Raw genomic sequence first — 20,803 nt, 5'->3', positions numbered from 1 at the left:
TTAATTATGATTATCTTTCTTTAGCTTTGCATGCTGTATGCTACTTTTGGAAACTGCTCTATTGTATTAGAATGTTTTTAAATTTTGCACCTAAAAATGCGTAATATTAAAAATTAAGGTATTAATTATGATTATCTTTCTTTAGCTTTACATGCTGTATGCTACTTTTGTCTTTGAGACATTCCATGATTTAAGTTAAGAAGCTAAATTCTGAAGTTTACATGATCCTCTCGTGTGCACCCTTAAAAAAATGCAAAAAAAATTGAATACTTTACTGGCTGGGCAAATTTGTCGCCGCCCCTGGTTCATCCATGTTGATAAATGAAGTGATTAAAAGATATAAAAATCTTATCAAATTTGAAATAGAGTTAAAAATTAATAAATAATGAAACCCAATCAATTTAATCATATCTAGATATCCTAATATATATCATTTTAAACTTGAAATTAAGAAACTGTGAAGAATTAAAAAAACGTTTAAAATCTTTCATACAATTTAATCATATCTATATATTCTAGTATATATCATTTTAAACTCGAAATTAAGAAACTGTGAAGAATTAAAAAAAAGTTTAAAATCTTTTAATAGAAATAGTTTATTTAAAAAATAAAAGTTTAACTGGTGCATAAGTAAAATTAGATTCTCGAACTTATTATTATTTTTGATTGAAATATTAAAATAGTATTCCAATCAAAAATAATAATAAGTTCGAGAATCGTAATTTTAGAACTTTTTTACATTCTTCACGCCTGTAAAAATATTCCATAATTACAGATTTTATTAATTACTACTTTTTTAGATACATTCTAAAGCTGGCGAAGCAACGCTAAAGTGATGATTAACAGTGAATCACTGCGACGACCAACTAATATATTGAGATTAATTTTCTAGGTACGTTGAAATGGCGGAGACCTTCTGGCTGTGCTCAGAGCCCCTAAAATATTTCAAAAGAAATATTTCTACCATTTCGTCGAAAGATTAATCTCTGACTATGTCCGAGATAGCATCACTCAGGCGAAAGTATTACGCCGAGAATACCGATAAAAGTTTCTATCTAGTATAAGCGCCAGTATTTAGAAGAAAACATCTAAAAAAATGAACTATTTGTTCCATTCAATTATCAATTTTTTTTTGTGAAAAAAAGAAATTTTGAAATTATACTTATAATATTGTTAGCATATATAAAATAAACATTTTGGGAAAAATTATAAAATTTTTCCTAAATGTTAGTCACCGTTACGGTTTTTTCTTTGGGGGCGAGCTTGCGAGCCCCAAAAAAGAAAAAACCGTAACGGTGAGCTCACATTTCGGCATAGTTTAAGTCTAGGTTTTGCATTTTAAAATGTTTGTTACCTTATCTTCTTTCAAAAGTGGCAAAAATTTGTTTGAAATTTGAAAAAGATATTTTTATTTGCATAAATGACATTCAACTAAGCTGTAGCATGATTCTTTTGCATGCTCTAGTTTTTTTCTCAGTTCAATCTCCTTCCATACTCTTGCTTTTACCAGTAAGATCGCACCAAAATTCTCAAAATTTAAGATCTCCAAATTTTATGTCCAACTCCAATTATCAAACGCCCTCATTAACGCCACTCATAGCCATCTTTCATGCATGAGAAATCGTTATTAGAAGATTTTTTACGGCTAATTATCTGATTCAATTCAGATCAATACTCAAAGCCCCATTATTTATTTATAAATCCTTGTTTGTCGCCTATGCGAATAAAAATTCTTTTTATATTTTAAACAATTTTTTTTTCACTTTGGAAGGAGAAAAGGTGACTAACATTTTAAAAATGCAAAAACCGACTAAAACTATTCCAAAATTTACCATCGAAAATTTTCCCAAATATCCATCAACATTTTTCCCAAAAAATTTCACAGGAAAGTTTGCCAAAGCGGAACCCAACTAATATGTTCAATTCATGAAAATTTTATTTTAATTTACTAGGTTATATAAACTTTTGAACCTTTTATAATGTCTATAGCAACTCAAATCAATTGCAATTCATTAATTTATTTGTTTGAGACAAATCATTAATTTATTGTTTTTTTTGAAACAAAAAAAGGACATAGGAACTATTCAATTTGTTTGTAATCCTTTTTTATCCACACTTGCTGAAAAAATAAAAAAAATTAATTGTTATATAAAATATCTTTGTATTTTGATTACAAACAAATAATAACAAATCATATTTCATATTCCATATGTGGTATTACATATTCCAATAAAAGGCACTTAATGTGCATTTTCTAATTCAATTAGATTTGCACATTAAGTGCCTTATTATTATAATAACTTTAATATGGAATAAGTCGAATTTATTCCAATATACGAGCTTATGCTCATATGTCGGGTTAAAATCTGGCGTTTGGCAATGTCGCAAAACGCCGATATGCTAATTCCTAAAAAAATTTTTTTATGAAAAAATTCTTTATTCGCAAAAGGTATAGTATTTGCTCATGTACGAACATATGCGAGAAATTCCCATTAACCACAAGTAAAACCATTTAATATCAAGATGTTTTTCTTTTCTGTTCATAACCTTATCGTTTTTTTGATCTATTTTTTTGATGGTAGAAATTAAAGATGCAATTAACTTGGAGATCAAACCACCGGATGACCAACCAATGCCGACTGCGCACAGGAGATTTACAAAAGAAGAAGATGACTTAATCAAAGACCTTGTTGAAAACAAAAAAATTTCTCCTTGGTCTGAAGTAGCAAAACATCTTCCTGGAAGGAATGCTAATCAATGTCGTGATAGATATAACAATTATTTATATACGAAAACCAAGAAAGATCCGTGGACCCATCAAGAAGATCTTCTTATTGTCGAGAAATATAAAGAGTTTGGACCTAGATGGGTACTTATATCTCAATTCCTTCCAGGTAGAAGTGGAATGAATATTAAAAATAGATGGCATAAAGCTCTAACGAAGTATCATGGAATTAAACACAATGAATCAAAGCTCGAAAGGAGATCAAAGAATATTAAATGGGAAAAGAATGAACCACCTTTTATTGTTTACTACCCATCTACTAATGTTGCTGTTTCTTATCCACAAAATCAAAAAGATTAATCAAAAACAACTTCAATTTTTATGAAAAAAGGGTCCGTTCGATTCATCTACTTCACTTTGACTCTTTACGATTGACTTACATCTATCTATTTTTTATGTTTTACTAAAATATATTTATGTAACAAAATGCTATAATATGAATGTTTATTTTCATCTTTAATTTTCGTATATCTTTTACATTTCTAGTAATACCGCTTCTTTATGATAAAATTTGTAAATTTTTAAATTTTTTTTGATGCATTTTAATCGATTCTACTCTTCGTTATTTCTGATTATTCTTCAAATCAGAAGCATTGGTACAATTCACAATTCAAAATCGAACACATAATGAAATTCTTCATAATTTTTTATGCTTAAATCGAATCCAATCATCAACAAATATACTAGAAAAAGATTTGAAGTCATAATTAAATAAAAATTTTTTAATTTCAATATCAAAAAATCCAAAAGGAAAAAAAAGATTCAAACAAAAAAAGCATTATTTGATTAGTTCTTCAAAGGTGTTGAAGAGGCTTGATGGATCTGAGTTTGAAACCTTTATGAGGTCAAGCAGCTGGAATGCATCAACAATGCTATCAAATTCGATTGCACTGTCATTTTGGTTTGATGCTGTTTCTTTCTGAGCAGGTGGGGCTGCTTTTGCAGGTGATGCATTACGCTTTGCATCTGGTGGGCGTTTCAAATAATACTTGTTGAAGTACTCACTAGGTTTGATTCCAAGGTCTTCAGGGTATTTCTTTGAGATAAGTTGGTATCTGTACCTACATTGAACATCTGTGCTTCCGTTGAATTCTTGGGCAACTTTTGACCAACAGTGGTTTCCAACTCTGTTTACGGCTTCAATTAAAAGTAAGTCTTCTTCTTGTGTCCATGTAGTCTTGTTGATAAGAGGGTTTAACGATCTGTGCCATCTCTGTGAACATTGACCACGATTCCTTCCATTTCCGACAAAAACGGAAATTTTCTTGAACTCCGACAAACCGTAGCGTCTAATGCCTGCAAGGAGTCTTTGATCTTCAATTTTATTCCACGAATTAGAGCCCCTTGAAGAGGAATATTTTCTAGATGAGTGGCGTGTAGGAAGTGGCTCATCAGGTACAAGTAATAAGGAATACAATCTGTCGATTGGATCACTCACTCCTACTAATGAAATCGACTTTAACTTTGCTTCTTGATATGAAACTTTGTTTGTGATGAGGTTGTAGAACAGCAGCTTCATCTCACCTACAACAGCAGGGTTTGCACCACTTAGAAGGTAGTCATAGACATTAAGTAAAGTATCTAGTCCTTCCATCAATTATATTTTTTTGATTTAAAATTCTCCGGTTTTTTACTCAAATTAATTTAATCTTGTTCAACAATGTATGTACAGCAAAATTACAAATAATGAATTTCAATCAGCACTGAAGGTATATTGAATTTTGTATTTGAGAGGATTTTTTGGACTGGTAATTTTTAATACTCTCATTTCATCTAATAATCCAGGATTTATATTTTATTTCGAGAAATTTATTAATCTGTCAATTTTGAGAGCAAACAGAAAATTACATTTTCTGTACTTTGAAAAATTGAATTTATTAACTGGTATTGTTTTCCAGCACTCTACCATCAGTTATAGAAAATTTATTTTGATTTTACAAAATCACTATTCTCAAATTCAGAGATTTTAAAGTGATTCAGAAATATTTGAATGTGAGGGTATACTATTGTGCTCATTGAATAATTTAAATTAACACGCCTTTAAATATGCTTTTAATAGCACAGGCAAAAAACTCGATTTTTAGAAATTTTCTCTGGGTTTTCAAATGATTGTGCATATTTTACATAAGAATAAGCATCATCTAATGCAACAGGTCCTTTTTATTTGTTAAAATACCTCTTTTAATAGAAGAATTTTTAACAAATTCTTCAACATCAATATTTTTTGTATAGCAATAATGGTCCAACAAATACTCAAGAACTGGACAATTTTTGTAGGTATATTGATTCTCAATAAAGTTTGTCAAAATCTTTTGAAATATGATTCATAACCCACATTTAACAATGATATAATATAACATATAATGCGGATATTATAATTATTAGCTCAAATGATATTAATATTAATACTATGCTTGAAATTTATAATTTAACGGGCCAATTTTTAATATTTAATCAAAATCAAATATAGATATGTAATATATAACTAAACTGACTAATATTGATATATGTAATTATATTCGAAAATCTAATTTAATAAAATTTTTCATTTTTAATAAATTTTAGTTATTCGTGCATTATTAAGGTGTCTTGTGCATAAAAATATTAACGCTAGAATATCATTGCTTAATTATGACTTTGATCCGCCTTTCTAGAACCATCGCAATTTCTGAGTTGAAATTATTGAAAAGTTTACTTCCTTTAAAAAGTAGCTCTGAAATGAGCAATTGATAGAAAATTGAAAGAGTATAAGGCCAACAACAATAGATCTTTCAGTCTTGGTACTGATTGTTATTACTTATTTTATCATTTTTTTTATCCGATTGATATTTGAGAGCGTTTCAATAACATAAATATAAAAATGTATTTGTATTCAGAAATTTGAATACTATTTTTTACTTTGATATTACAATTCTGTTATGATATGAACCCATATATTTTAATGATCAAATTCTTCTCAAAATTCGCTCCGAAATTCATGCCAAAATTCTGTCATGATGATTATCATCCAAATTATAAGGGATGTTAATCCATGAGGAATATTAAAATTGGTCATTGATATAAAAAGCCCATACTTATTGTGAGGGATTTTTCCAAGGGAAATTTGATTAAATATGAAGAGAGATACATGATTAGCGAATAAATCTACAGACAAAATATATATTCAAATGCTGATACAGTTTGGGCTTACAAAAATCGAAAATGATTTTGAATTCAATAGTCAAACATAAAATATTTTATTAACTAGCATCTGGAAATGTAAGGAACAAAAATCAAGTAGAATAATACAAAATAGTTGGATTGATAATTAACTCTGAAAAATTGAGAGATATTCTCAATTTCATGACAGCCGACTTTTTCAATTCTGTTATACCATTTAGAAAAAGTGACAGCGTTTTTTCCCCTCTGAATAACTGTAGATGGCATATTTTTACGTTAGATTAGACATGAAAGTAAAATTTCAATTTTCAAAATAAGTATATGATGTTTTAGAAGAGTATTCATTTAAAGAAATTGCTCATTTCAAGATTATTTTTCGTCGTTTAAAATATTTAATCATTATTAGCTCATATTCTAATAATCCAATTCATAGATAGATAGAAATAATGCTTTGATTGATAAAATTAATAAAATTAATGATCAATATTTTTCAAGAATGGATTTTGGAGCTTTAGCGTTCAAATTATAAGATTATGTTTTCATCTCATATATATTCTATATGTTTATCTTCACTTTTTAAATGGCTAAATTTCAACAAAAAAATATCAGCACAAAAAAATCAAACAGTGAATATCTACTTCTATTATTGAACAGATGTTGATATGAAATTTGTATTTCAAACAAGTTTAAATATATCATATTTTTAAAATAAGATATTTTGACTTAAATTTTCCGAAATTCGGTAATTATTAGATATTAAATGCATATTTATGAATTTTACTGGATGATTTAATTTCATTTTAATACTTATCGACTCCCAAAAATTGGAATTTGGAAATTTCATAAAACAAAATAGGAAAAATGCTTCAAGAAAGATTGAAACACTAATTACAGCTGTACTGATTAGATATACATAGTGCTTAATGCTGAAAACTATCAATAATAAATAGGATTGTTTTAAATTTTCTTCGTCCAATTATTTGAATACGAAGAGTTCTTTATTGTAATTGAAGTAGACAACATTTTTGGTAATAAAAGTATCTAGTTTAAAACCCACATACAACATTTCTGTTCTATATATATCTATAGTATTTTGGCTCATCATAATAAAATATTTTTCTCCTTGATTTTGAAGAAATATTCATGTTTTGTTGAGTTCTCTTGCGGAAGATACTATAATAGGATATTGATCAATCACATTCAAGTAACTATCATCATTAATTTCAGTTAGCTTTATTGTGTCTATACAACAATTGTTTGTTCATGAAAAGGCTCAAATATTATATGAATGCCTTACAAAAGATGGAATTGTGCAATGTTTTTTAAGAGATAACAACACAAAATTGGATATGTTTAGTGAGAGATTTTTTTTCAAAATGAGCTCAATCAGTTTGAACCATTCCAATATTTGAAGTTTTTAAATATACAGAATGATTTCACAAAGATACATATTGTTTTCCAGTTCTATCAAAGAGAGGAAATTATATTCCATTGCAAATGTTCACAAATATTCTTGAAGCCATATCAATAGAGATTATGTTCTTCTATCAAACATGAACTCTTAACATAATTGTTAATCACAAGCTATCAGACAATAGACTACATTTCTTAATGATCGCTTATGATATTTCCATATGATATTTCCATATGATATTCATGCTTTGTTTATTCTCAATAACTTGGGTTATAATTACATCAAAAAGAAGATTGCAACAATCATTGCTAATATGTGCTTAAAGAGAATTTGGTATCACATCTATTTCAAAGTTACTAAGGAAATCTTATAGACAAAGAAATCTAAAATTTCATACAAAATCCCAATATTTACTCTTTGAATCAATTTGGGTATGAATTAAATGATCATTATTACATACATCAATAAGTCTTACTATGCTTCTTTATATTTATGCATTCTTATGGTTTATTTAGCTAGGTTAGAAATATATTATGAAATTGATCTTGCTGTTTTGCAATCTTGATCAATATTGTCGGTTCTGTCACTACAATTGTTATACTATCAACGAAATGAGAATATTCGTATTATTACATAATTATAAATAACGGATCGTTTGATTGCTCATCAACTAAATCATGTTTATATTTTTAACGTTCATAGTATAATGTAATTAAGCAGGAATGAAAGCAAAATTTCATATGTCTTTTAGTATTCCTTTCTGTCAAGAAAAATGCCCGAAACTATCAGACATTTTTCTAATCAAAGCATGCCCAAATAGTGGATTAATGGCATTTGTTTCACAATCCACAATTTATCTCGGACAATCTTCGATTTATGGTTGTCCAATCATAGCAAAATATCAACAAACTGATGAAGAAACACAAAAACACGGACCAATATACTGGATGCAGTGGTTTGATCGAAGTTCTATTGCATGGGGAACTTGTTCTGGAAGAATTCGCGTTGGATCTATAAATCATGAGAACCAATCGATTACAATTACATCAACATTCAATGTAAATATGCCAATGAACGCCGTTTTTACAGCTTTCAATTACATTGCTGTTTGTGATTCAAATTCCAATATATTTTTCTTTTCCAAAGATGGCAAACATAAGTCGACAATTAGTTTTAAGAAAGATACAGCACAATTCAAGTCAGTAAACTTTATTAGTCCTCGTTATTTCTTTGGAATTTACGGTGGAGTACCTTTAGTCGCATTTATTGACGAAAATACAATCGAGCATCATACACAGTTCTTGTTTAATTTCGAGCAAGTTGACAATGCAAAGTTGATTAGTTATTGCCCTAGAACTGCAGTTCTTGCTTTTGCGAAAACGGACAACTCTGTACAGATTCTAATAGTCGGAATTTCAAGCGAAACATTTTATACGATAACACCGCCAGGAGACGATGAAATTTTAAAATTATATTGGTCAATTGACGGAAAATACCTTTATTCCATATTTTCCAACGGTAGAGTTGTTATTTGTATTATAGACCTTTTTGAAAGAGTCACCTTTCTTATCCCAGACCTTTCTGATTCTGTAAATTTGGAATTTAATTCTCAATCTCAACAGCTTTTCGTTTCTAATCTTAAAGAAACCAAGGTATTCTATATCGGACGTAACAACCATAACATTATGTTCACTCCAAATTCACTTGTTGAGCATAGAACGAACAAATTTGTTGCAAAAATCGACGATTCTGAGAAATCCCTTCCTTCTAAGATATTTCCTATACAGTATGCCACATCATATAAGAATAACTACGCTGTAGCAAACGCGAAGGGCTTCGTAATGATCAATAACAACAAATTTTCAGATTTTATTCCTTCAAAAATAGATAATATGTGTTTCATGAAGGAATTTTTATTCGTTTTCGGATTGAGAGTTGAAGAATTGAAGCAAACATGGTACAGAGTTCAAGTTTTTAGCAAAAACTTCCAAAGACTCGCCACGTTCGAGATCAATCACCATCCTTCGCATTTGTCATCATATAAACATACAATTCTGGCTTCTTGTGACACAAAATACACAATTATCAAAATTACTAAGGAAAAAACACCGATTCCGTTTGGAAACAGGTTCATTTCGATACGAACTACTGAAGAAAAGTCCAAGATACCGATTATTGGCTCTGCAATTACAGAAAATGAAGAAGTTTTATTATTATACAAAGATTTGAATGTCGTACAGCAGCCAAGCAACGATATAATTGCAAGAAAAGTTAGATCAATATGGAATAATGACTATCCACAAGTTACAGTCCTCCAAAAATCGAATTCTTCAATAATTTATTACAAATCGGCAACTATTCTGAAATCCAATAGTGTATTCTATTGTGACAGTTCAAAGATATACTCATTATCATCGAATCAGGCCTTAGGATCAATTACTTTCTTTAATGAAAATTATATTTCAGAATTTTTACCGGAGTTCAACAAAAATGAAGCGGCATTTCGGAACATTTATTTAATCCTTAAAGATGACCCGAATTTCGCTTCAATTTTTGCAAATAGCTTAGAATTAATTTTCAAACACACCAAAGAAAATTTGGAGCCATTTTTGGAATTATACATGAAAGTACTTCAACCTGATGAATTTGCAACCGTAATTTCGGAGTCGATCCGAGTAATAAAAAACAAACATCGTCAAGTTTTATTGGAAAATCCCAAATTGAACTGGAGCCAAATCATGAACAGGATTCCGAACCGCGATGCCGTTCGAATTTTGTTGAACGTTCAACCAAATTATTTTTCTAAATTTGCCCAGGAAGCGAAACTACAGGACCCAACATCGCTTGTACAAACTATTATTGACTACGGCGCTGTTCTAATCGGTTACAGATTCGCAATTATTTATAATCTCAATCCATTTGACATTTTATCGAAAATGGATCCTTACAAAGCCATAAGAGTACTTAAAATAGATAGGATTAGATATGACAATGCACAATTTAACGAATTAATCGAAAAAATTCGGAAACTTTTTGAAAATCAACAGTTTACACTGCTTTTATACGTTTTAGATCTGTTCTCCACTGACCAGAATGCAATTTTGTTCCTTGAAATGAATTATAAGAATCTTTCGGCAGATTTCGCTAAATTGAAGGCAAGATTGAACGAATAACATTTTATTCTTCGAAATATGACATATACTATATATTTTCTTTTCTTTTTTGTTTGTTATAAAAATTAATATTATTTTTCTTTACAATTTATAAAATTACATTATATATTCAGATTAATTTCATCCAATGTAACATGTTAAAGCAAGATTACCACATTTATTAAATGTAAAAACTTCGAAAACAAAAAAATATACGAATCATCAAATTATTGCTCGTTTTATTCTAAACATTATCTTCTGTGTGCGTCTTCCATCAATGAACTTTTTCTTTGGCAAGTTTGTTGATGATTAGTGCCTTTAAGTTTCTGAAACAAATAATCAACAAAAAGAAAATCATGAATTAATATGTTAAGGTATAGATATATTTAAAAAAATAGATTTAACACTGAAAAATAATGATGAAACATGAGTTACAGTCCTGAAAAATCGATGAATACTAAAGGTCTCCATTTCCCATTGAGATTTTGTCTTCAGAATAAACTTGAAATCATATCTTTCGCGTCTGATACAGCAAAAATTGAGACGATTGAGGGGAACCAAAGAGAAGGACATGAAAACGAGTTTAGAACTTTATCGGATGATATAGAAATTGATAGATTTCATTGAGAAAGAAAACATTATCTTGTTATGGAAATTTGAGGTAATTGAAAGATTTACACGTGAATAATATGATTTCAAGCTGAATTAAAGATTAATGAAACCTGGTACATTATTTCCATATATCTTTTTTAGAATATTCTTAAATTTGAATATGTTTTGAGCGATATTGACATGCAAGGGATGCAAAATAGAACAAAAAATTAGAGTCCAAAAACAAAAATATGAAATAAAGCGCAAAAGGTATGATAATATTACAAATATATCCATTAATTAACAAGAATGACCGTAAACTGTAATATGAAACTTCATGGAAATGATTAATATATTATTGAACTCTTTAATCGATAGTGAGAAAACCATTTTATGAAATTTATCTAAGATATTTAGTCTTTGGACTTAAAAATAAGTACTCTTCTTAATTTAATCTTTTTAAATTGAATCATATTTTCATTTCAAGACAATAATGGCATTTTAAAAATGAAAAAAATTAATTCTGTGATTGATCGTAAATTACGCAAATAGTATATCAGGATTAAATCATAAGATACAAATCATGATTATAAAACAACAATAAAAATAAAATATTTATCCAAATTTTCAAAACAAGGAATTTTTCAATTCTAACAAGTTTCCCTTAAATTATGCAATGAATATAATATATTTACAATGTTTTTCAGAAAAATAATCCATTGCGCCGTTAAGTATTTGAATTTTTATTATTTCAATAATATATTTCAAAAATTGAATATTTGAGAGATTTGAATATTAAAATTTGAATCAACTCTCAATTAGTGGGATAATACAAATTTTATATAATGCATATTAAAGATCATTTTTTAGAATAACCGCAGAAGTAACCGTTATATTGCCACAAAAACATTGAATTTCAAAACAACAAATCTGAAACACAAAAACAAAGAGGTTTACAGCAATATTTTAATTAACATATATCTAATCATCAAAGGTAGTCATTTAACAGTTGCATATTGCTATTGTTAAATTCAAAAAATCAAATTTTATTGAAATTCTTTTATTTAAAATCTATTTTAATATAATATGCAATACATCAAATCATTTCAGATATATTTAGAATATACAGAAACATTAAATTTCCAATTTAATCAATATTATTTTATTATTCACCAAATCGATATTTTTGAATAATTTCAGCGATTCAATAATGTACATTAACATTTTAAGCCAAGAAAAAAATTTCAAGATAATTTTAAATTTTACATTTATTTATAGCTTTGTAATTCAGAACGATGATTATTTAATCTGGCATTAATTCGAAATATATTACTTGATCCCACCGATTTCAAAGCAGGCAAATTATTAACATTTTTTTTTAAGAATTTAACTAGTGCCTTTATTTATTCTATATCAGGAACTATATCAAACAAAAAATTTATGCTGACATTTATGAATTAAACAAAATATTCGATGAATTCAATGATAATTCACGAGCTGTGCAAGATCTGATGGATCAATATTGATGGCATCACAGCAGTACGCAGGAATAGAGTTAACTTCTGGTCCAGATTCATCACTACTTTCGCTCATTATCTTCTTTTCCTCCTTTATGATTTTTGTTTCGTGGAATTTGATTTTGCTAAGATACGGGAAAATATTTCCCCAATTTTCTGCGTACCAGCATAAGAGTGCTGTTCGATTTCTTTTGGCCAGCCTATCAAGCTTTAAGCGGAACTGATAGCTCATATCGTATGCAAACTCAAGAAGCGGATCGATTGTTACGTGGCAACCTGCAAGCTTGCAAAGGTACGCATCTACATAATCAACTTTGATACCGTTCAAAGTTAAGCGGTCATCGATGGATTTGCGGTCACGTATGGTCTGCTTTGTTCTGCATACGTTCTTTCTAATCTTTCTGGTCTTAAGAAGATCTTCAATATACTCCAATTGCATGGGATATTTTTTATGTTATGTTTTTCAATTAAAAAAGAATTCAATTTCAATTAGTTTCAAAATTTTGAAAATGTTTGTACATAGAAAAATATTTCATTTGGGTAACACCAATTCTCGAATCGAGTTATATGAGAAATAAAGATTAAAAAGGATTGGATTGACAAATTGTGAGATTCACTATTCACAAATTTACGTGTATTCAATATCATTAAATTTTATATTCAATATCATTGTATAAAAAAAATATCAACCCCATAAATACGCTTATTACATCACAAATCTCGAGTAAAAACTGATTGTTTATTTTTAAATATTGCTTTGAAATTAAAACAAACAAAAATATTTTCCTAGCTTATCAGAAATACAATGCAGGAATATTAATTATTTGTAATGTTTTCAACTTTTTCTAAATTGAATGATCTTTCAATATCAAAAGATTTTAGATTCAATTTTAGGTATAAATAAAAGTTTGATGATATACTCTAAAGAACTAGAAGAATATAATGCCACAGGTTATTTTCTCTAGAAACGATCTTTTAAGGAACGTAATAAATTGAGGAGGTGTAGAGGTTTTTTATTATTCTGTTTGGAAATGATTGACTTCAATAAGAAACGTACACGAAAATGATTCGGAATCAAAATTAACCTTAAAATCGAAAGGAAGATTTGGATTCTCCAATTATTTTTGCTTGTTATTCACATATTCAATGAAGAACCAAATTATGCATTATTAAATTAACGAGGATTTTTTTTGCCCAACAAAAAAATATTTTTTTTTCTCTGACATGAAAATATCTAAAAGCTTTATATTATAATGAATAATCCACTTATGCAAAAATAAATTTAATAAACAGTTTATGATCATCATAAAATTATAAATGGAATGAATACATATTAGTAACATAGCAAATTCCTTCTTTTTTAGAGGTTATTTTATTGAGTGTGGGACAAACTATCCAGTGTCACTTTTTTATTAACCTTATTTTAAAAAATTAATAAAATAATAATAAAAAATTATTTGAATCTTTTACATTAATTGTTTCTTTTTTAAAAGTACCTTTAAAGTACAATAAACAAGATTTGAATCTATTGATCCTTGTTGCAAACTTGAATATATTGCTTCAAGCATTTTCAAACATTCGACTTTTTTGTTTTCCAATATTTGTTCTCTCTGGGAAATAAGAATGCTTGAGAACTTTGAAATGTGACTCACTGACGTTATTAGTCGCGTCACCTCCGTTGCGATAGCGCTTATTCCAACGATCTAAATGATGCCTCCATTGCCTATCGAAGTACTTTTGGGCTTTCGGTTCAGTGGAAAGAATTTCAAGAATTCGATCATAAACTGCATCTAGGTCTGCAGCTTCTTCTTGAGTGAGGTGCTCTGGAACTTCTTCACTTGTTTCAAACGTTTCTTCTTCTGGAATAAATTCAGAATCGTTTGAATCATCAGAAGATTCTCGTGGTAAAAAGATTTGAGAAGGTTGAAATTCATTTTCGATGAATTCTTCTTCATATTGTTCCTCTTCTTCAATTTCTTCTGCTTGAAGTAAGTGAGATTGGGCTGGTTCCTCTCTAGGATTTTCTTCTTCTTGGTTCTGTTCTTCCTCGGGAGATTCTTCTTTAGTATCGAATACTAATAATTTCATTAGATTATAAAATTCTTCAAAATTGTCTCGTGATTTAAACTTATCCGCTTTTCTTAATATGGCGCGAAGGACATGCACGCCAGTTAGTATACAAGTGTTGGGTATGGTGGCACTGCGTTCCACCTTACCCAATACTTGTGAATTTGACACTTTACAAAACCGTTAACGTATATTTTACAACATGAACGCAAAAACTAACTTAACCTTAAATATTTACAAAGCCGCCAACAATTTCACCTCACTATCGTTCTCACTAACAACTTCACTAACGTTCTCATAAATTTTCCTCAATATCTTCATCATCAGTGTTAACCCTATTGTAGTCATAATTGAAGCCATAAACTTTCTCTAACTTCTTAACGTACAATTTACATAACTTACCTTCGTCATCGTATGGTTTAATGATATAACTATTTCTATCTTTATACACAGTCAATGAAAAGTCAACTGGTCTCGGATGTATTTGAAAGAACATGTTATGCTCAGGAAGGAAGAATAAATGTTTAAATGTATGTTTGTTATACTGTGGAATTCGAATGAGTTGCTTTTGTTCTGTCATTACATCCAAATAAAATAAAAATAAAATAAAAAATAAAATAAAAAATAAATGATATCACCACCCTCACACGTATGAAAACATAGCACAAAAATAAATTTAGGTGAAGTGGTGAGATCTCACCTCTTTTTTCACCTGTTTTTTCACCCTGTTGAATTCATTGCTTTATAACTCTCTTCCTTTGTTTCTTTTTAGTTGCTTTCTTCACGTCTGTCTCCAACTTGACTGTCTTTCTTCTTCGGCCGTAATGATACCAGTTACTTCCACCAGTCAATGGGTCAAATGGTCGTTCATAAAGGGGTTTCCTACATTCCATAAGGTCCATACGGAAGAACTACTGGTGGAGAAGAAACATTTTCTTTAGTTCCATCGACTCTATTTAAATGCATTGTTTCACCTTTCATCTGGTCATTAAAGTCTTTTGCGTGTTTTGCAAACTCATCGTCCTTTCCTAAAGCATTTTCTGACTCAGTCGCAACCAAATTGGATGCTTTATTTATGAGCCCTATTTTATTTAATCTTAACTTCTTTGCAACCCAGCCTCCAATCTTCCCTTTATTTGCATCTAATGTCTTCGAAACCTTCCTCCACTCATTTTATTTACTGCGTCATAAGCTCCAAGTGCTTTTGCTCCAAATGCTAATGCTTTTGTTCCCATTGCGCCTAAAGCTGCCCAAGCTACCATTTACACCATATTAAAATCATCTCTCTTCAATATTATCTCATAAAAGTTCTCGTTACTGGAGAAAGTCAATGAAACATAAGCGTTCTCACGGGCTTCGCCCTCACAGCTTTGCGGTCTATCTAACTTCTTTCTTATCTCATCTATACGCTTCAAAATGTCTGAACAATTGCTAACATCTTCTACAACAGTTATTTCATCATGAATGACCTTCAAGAACAAGCTCATTTAATATGCAATTAAAATCATCTCAATAATGAGTCCATCCTTTCCGTCTTTGGGTAGCACAACATCTTTCATTGAAGAAGGTTCGACAAGTCTTATGTTAAACTTACTGACAAAGTTTGTTATACTATAATGCTTCGGCGGCGAATACATGTAGTTTGAAAGACATAATATAGATTCTTCAGCAAATTCACTTATACTGGATTTTATAACAATGTTCTCACGAGACCAAATACCACCAATTGACAATCTTGTAAGCAATCCTGCTGAACCTTCTACTGTAAACGTCGATGGTAACATTCCACGAAGGTCATCTATTGACATCTTTGAGTCACTGAATTTAAAGATTTTCTTAAAGCAATAGTCATTATCTAACCATGCAATAGCTTTGAAGTTTTCATTCGAATATACATCTGCTTCATTAAATGTAAATCCTGACTTCTTTGCAGAGATGACTTTAAAATCTATTGAGTTTGTTTCAAAATTATATGCTATGGTAACTTCTGAAGGTAATGGGTGTCCTTCCGCAGTCAGTTGTTCTCTCACTACCGTTTGAAGCTTTGTATTAAAAACTTTCATGTCATCTCCTATATCTAAGTTCACATACACAGCAACAGGGAAACTATCTTGCTTCTTTGTTTCATCATTATATCTCAAAACATTAAAGTTCTTCAATAATATTGTCCTTCCTGCTGGAATACTTCGAACCTGTCTGATTTCAATAGCTTTCTCACCTCCTACATACTCTACCCAGTGTCTTGGATATTCATAAGTATACTGACTTTCTTGAATTTTGGTAGGTTTCATCATAACGTGTTCATAGTATATCTTTATACTCTTGTCAGTTAGACTCGGTGCTATGTTCTGAATATTTCTGACTTGCATTTTTAATGGAGATAAAATGAAGCATTTAATACATGACGTAGATGAAGACATGAATGAAACTACAGACAAACTTAACTCTTCTCTCATTCTTCCTTTCAGTAAGGACTATGAGTTCTGTTCAAATGGTGTTTATTTCTATTGTGGAAAGATGGGTTCAGGTAAGACATTTAACCTCATTCGTCATATACTCATAACAGAACGTTTAGGAAATGACTCATATTATGACCAAATCATTATATCAGCAACTTCAGACTCTATGGACTCAACAGCGAAAACATTTATGTCAAAAGTTCAAGCCTCTGTCGTTAAAGTTCCAGACAGTGAACTCATTGAATTTCTTCAACGTTACATTCGACGTAAGAGAAAATATTATGCCATCGTTGAATTTATACAGTCAGGAATGCAAAAGACTTCAGAAGAGATGGAAAGAATTATTGACAAACACCACTTACGTCAGTACTCAGGAGTTTACGATATGAAACGACTGACAAACTACATTCTGTCAAAACTTTCAAAATACCCCTTCAAAAAGTATCCTTCAAATACTCTGCTCATTTGTGACGACTTCGCCGGAAAAGGTTTAGTGTCAAAGCCTGACTCACCATTAGCTAACATCATAACTAAAGTCAGACATTACCATTTAACTGTAGCAATACTTATGCAAACATGGCGTTTCCTTGCTTTAAACATAAAACGTCTCATAACTGACTTCGTTATCTTTCAAGGTTTCTCACGCTATGATATTGAACTCATTTGGAAACAGTCAGGTATAACATTACCTTTTGAAGAAATTTGGGAAGCATATAAGTCTCTCATCTCTCCTCGTTCATACCTTGAGATTCATATCATGACTAATACCATTAAAGTCAAAAATATTCCATGGGAACGACCAACATTGTTTTAAATCTTATGCTTTAATTGACTGATGGTAAACAAATTCCATGCATCTCTGTCGCCATTTCTGTTAATATTTTTGCTGTCATTCATATCATCCACTTCCCCATCCGTTAGCTTTTGAGGATATGTGTTAGAATAGCTGTTCTTAAATGAAGGCTTTTCACCTTTTAGCGCATAAACTCTATAACTTTCTGCATACTTTATGTTTGAACCTCCTGAGCCATCATTGACATAAATTTTATAGGCTTCCACCCTTTGTTCATATTCCTGCTTCTTCCCTTTGCTCTTTTGTTCAGTAGTGTCTACATCTTTATACACAGCTCCTGTCTCAGTGAATTCAACAATATTTTCATTCGTTAGCTTTACATTCAAACCCTTGTCGAGTATATTGTTCATTTCATACATATAAAAGGTTTTTATTCTATATGAAATGAGAAGCAAATCCATCTTAGCTGGTGCCGTTAATGTTCCAATTGAACCAACATCAAATGTTGACTCACGAACGACAAACAATATTGTCATAAAGAACTATAGTTCGGAGTGTTTGAAAGAAAAAGAACCAGAGCTGAAATCCGTGAATTTAAACACAGCTTCAAACGCTAACGCTACATCATATGTTAAGTTAGAGTATCCACCACTGGACCAAATTCTTTCAAGAGAAGCCAACGACAACCCTTACATAAATGTTCAAACAAATCCTTCAGATAAGGTAGACCATTACCTTCTTCAGTTATACCAAACAATTTTACTCAAAGACGATAAGAAGCTTTTGATAAATCTTATAAGTAAGAACCAAATAATTCTAACAAAGGAGGACCTTGAAAATGTTATATCACGAATAACAGGGAAACAATGTGTCATTGACTATCTCGACCCTGAAATCGAATGCTGTGGTCAAACGCCAATATTCATGAAAATAGGTAACATCCGCATCATTGAAACACCAGAACTACAGGAGTTGAGTTTAAGTATAAATATTCGAACGAGTATACAAAACTATCTACTGACATAAGCTTTGTTTGAAATATGTTTAATTAACCTGGTGACATGGTGACGTGGTGACACCATCAGTTATTCAAAAATATATTTTTGCTTAAATAGCTTCAGGGTCTATTTCTTCAATCATTTCACTTCCTTCGTCAATGTCAATAGAAGCTTCTTCAACCTTTGGTAAGAATTTCTGTATAACATCTTTGTTCGTTATTGTCTTCAAAGATGAAGAATAATATTTCACATTTGTTTCACCCTTCTTATATTCTTTCTGTTCGGAAAGATTTAAAGCAATACTGAAGAAGTCAATGTTAGAGTTCTTTATGACAGTATAATGAGTATCTTTGACATTCACGAAGAAACTCTTTTGTTTCAAAACTACTGCTAACTCTTGTGAAGTATAACGTTTGCGGTCAATGACAATAGCTAATGGTCTGACATACTGACCAAACTTAGATTCTTTCACAAACTTCTTGTTAAAGATAACATTAACGTTTGAAGCACCATTGAACTCATTCTTGATGACAGTAGCGAGAGCATTGTATGAAAAGAACTTGCAATCTTGCATGTGTTTCATTAAAATAAAAATATTAAATTATTTTGAAAAATAACTTAAAAAAATCTAATCTAATTTTTTCAAAAAATATTTTTTATTTCCTACTAAAGATGTATCGGAAGTTGTCTAAGTTAGAACACTCGGAAATAAAACAACTTCTTACAGAAGCTAACATAGATGTTGCAAAACATTACGCGACAAACAAAAAAGCACTCGCTGACATTCTCAATGACTACAATGGTGAAATAACTTATGATAGAATTCATGAGTTCATAAATGCAAGAGCATTTCCTTTAAATGACGTTGCTATTGACTTATATCATAGACGTTCAATACCTCATGAAGTAAGGCGTGAGATGTTTGACATAACAAATGCAAACGTTGGTGAAACAAGAAGAAGAGACGACACACTGAAACAACAGAGAAGAGAGATGTTTAAAAGTGCTATAGAACAAGTTCGCAAAGCTAACGATGTCATTCGTTCCATTGACGACAAACCAAAAGAAGGTGAGAGATGGTTAAAGAAAGATGAAGAGAATAGGAAGAGAAATGTGAAGTCAGGCAATAGACTCATTGACTTTAACATCGAAGCTTTAGATGAACCAAACAGAGACTACTTACACAAACATTTCGGTAAGGTTTTCATGAGACTCTTAGAGAAGATTAAAATAAACTCACAACAGAGATGGATGGTATGTTATAAACTTGGTGGAAAGTATGAATGTTCTACGTTAAACCTCAATAATATTGGAACATTACTACATCAGCTCTTGAAGGAGAACTTTATATCAGAGATAGAAGCAAATGCCGCAGGTATTGTTGAAATGCACTATGACTTCTTCTTGACAAACATAAAGAATCTTACTGAAATAAAGATGTATGATTTAACAGAATATGAAGGCTTAACGATGTCAGATGTAAAGAAAGGCAAACCAAAAAAGAGACCATATAGAGATGAAAGCACACTGACAAATGACCAGAAAGCCATTTTGGAAGCTCTTAAGCAAACAGGAAACCCAGCACTTATAGAAAGCTTTTGGAAAGATAATGGTGAAAAGAAGTTTTATAAGAAGAGAAGCGGTCAGTTCTGGAAGTATCTTTGCACATTACCTATAAATCTTGAACGCTACCAAATCTTCAATGAACTGAACAAAAGAACTGCAACACTTATGACAGAAGACAATTGTTTCGTTTATGCTTGCATTCAGGCTGGAGTAAATGAAGAAACTATTGACCACATGAGAGAAGTCATTCGTGTTAGAGACTTTCCTCAAAGTAAAGTACAAGAAATTTCTGACGCAACAGG

General features: G+C 30.3%; 6 protein-coding genes across 6 annotated transcripts, besides 3 other annotated features; 3 read left to right on the top strand and 3 right to left on the bottom strand.

Moving 5' to 3' along the window:
- Positions 1-278: 278 nt before the first annotated feature.
- Positions 279-301: a mobile genetic element.
- A 2,274-nt stretch (positions 302-2,575) lies between these two features.
- TVAGG3_0681800 (RNA polymerase II transcription regulator recruiting protein) lies at positions 2,576-3,179 on the top strand (the record flags this gene model as incomplete). Its single annotated transcript, XM_001309988.2, has 1 exon — positions 2,576-3,085. One exon carries the CDS (start codon positions 2,576-2,578, stop codon positions 3,083-3,085), a length of 510 nt encoding a protein of 169 aa, XP_001309989.1.
- Positions 3,180-3,563: 384 nt separating this feature from the next.
- On the bottom strand, positions 3,564-4,379 carry TVAGG3_0681790 (RNA polymerase II transcription regulator recruiting protein; the record flags this gene model as incomplete). The annotated part of the gene is made up of 1 exon (XM_001309989.1): positions 3,564-4,379. One exon carries the CDS (start codon positions 4,377-4,379, stop codon positions 3,564-3,566), a length of 816 nt encoding a protein of 271 aa, XP_001309990.1.
- Positions 4,380-8,080: 3,701 nt separating this feature from the next.
- Positions 8,081-10,591, top strand: TVAGG3_0681780 (WD40 repeat-like family; the record flags this gene model as incomplete). The annotated part of the gene is made up of 1 exon (XM_001309990.1): positions 8,099-10,531. One exon carries the CDS (start codon positions 8,099-8,101, stop codon positions 10,529-10,531), a length of 2,433 nt encoding a protein of 810 aa, XP_001309991.1.
- A 1,989-nt stretch (positions 10,592-12,580) lies between these two features.
- On the bottom strand, positions 12,581-13,057 carry TVAGG3_0681770 (uncharacterized protein; the record flags this gene model as incomplete). Its single annotated transcript, XM_001309991.2, has 1 exon — positions 12,581-13,057. One exon carries the CDS (start codon positions 13,055-13,057, stop codon positions 12,581-12,583), a length of 477 nt encoding a protein of 158 aa, XP_001309992.2.
- Positions 13,058-13,995: 938 nt separating this feature from the next.
- Positions 13,996-14,788: a mobile genetic element.
- Positions 14,788-20,803: part of a mobile genetic element that runs on past the window's edge.
- On the bottom strand, positions 19,045-19,518 carry TVAGG3_0681750 (uncharacterized protein; the record flags this gene model as incomplete). Its single annotated transcript, XM_051242732.1, has 1 exon — positions 19,045-19,518. The coding sequence occupies one exon, from the start codon at positions 19,516-19,518 to the stop codon at positions 19,045-19,047; it is 474 nt and encodes a 157-aa protein (XP_051089319.1).
- Positions 19,608-20,528, top strand: TVAGG3_0681740 (organellar and viral DNA polymerase type B; the record flags this gene model as incomplete). The annotated part of the gene is made up of 1 exon (XM_051242731.1): positions 19,608-20,528. A coding segment is annotated over one exon (921 nt), but the record flags the coding sequence as incomplete, so codon positions are not given.

Source organism: Trichomonas vaginalis, chromosome III (genome assembly GCF_026262505.1).
Source record: "Trichomonas vaginalis G3 chromosome III, whole genome shotgun sequence".
NCBI classification, from domain to species: Eukaryota; Parabasalia; order Trichomonadida; family Trichomonadidae; genus Trichomonas; species Trichomonas vaginalis.
Note: the sequence above shows the minus strand (reverse complement) of the source record. Positions and strands in the feature narration are given on the sequence as shown.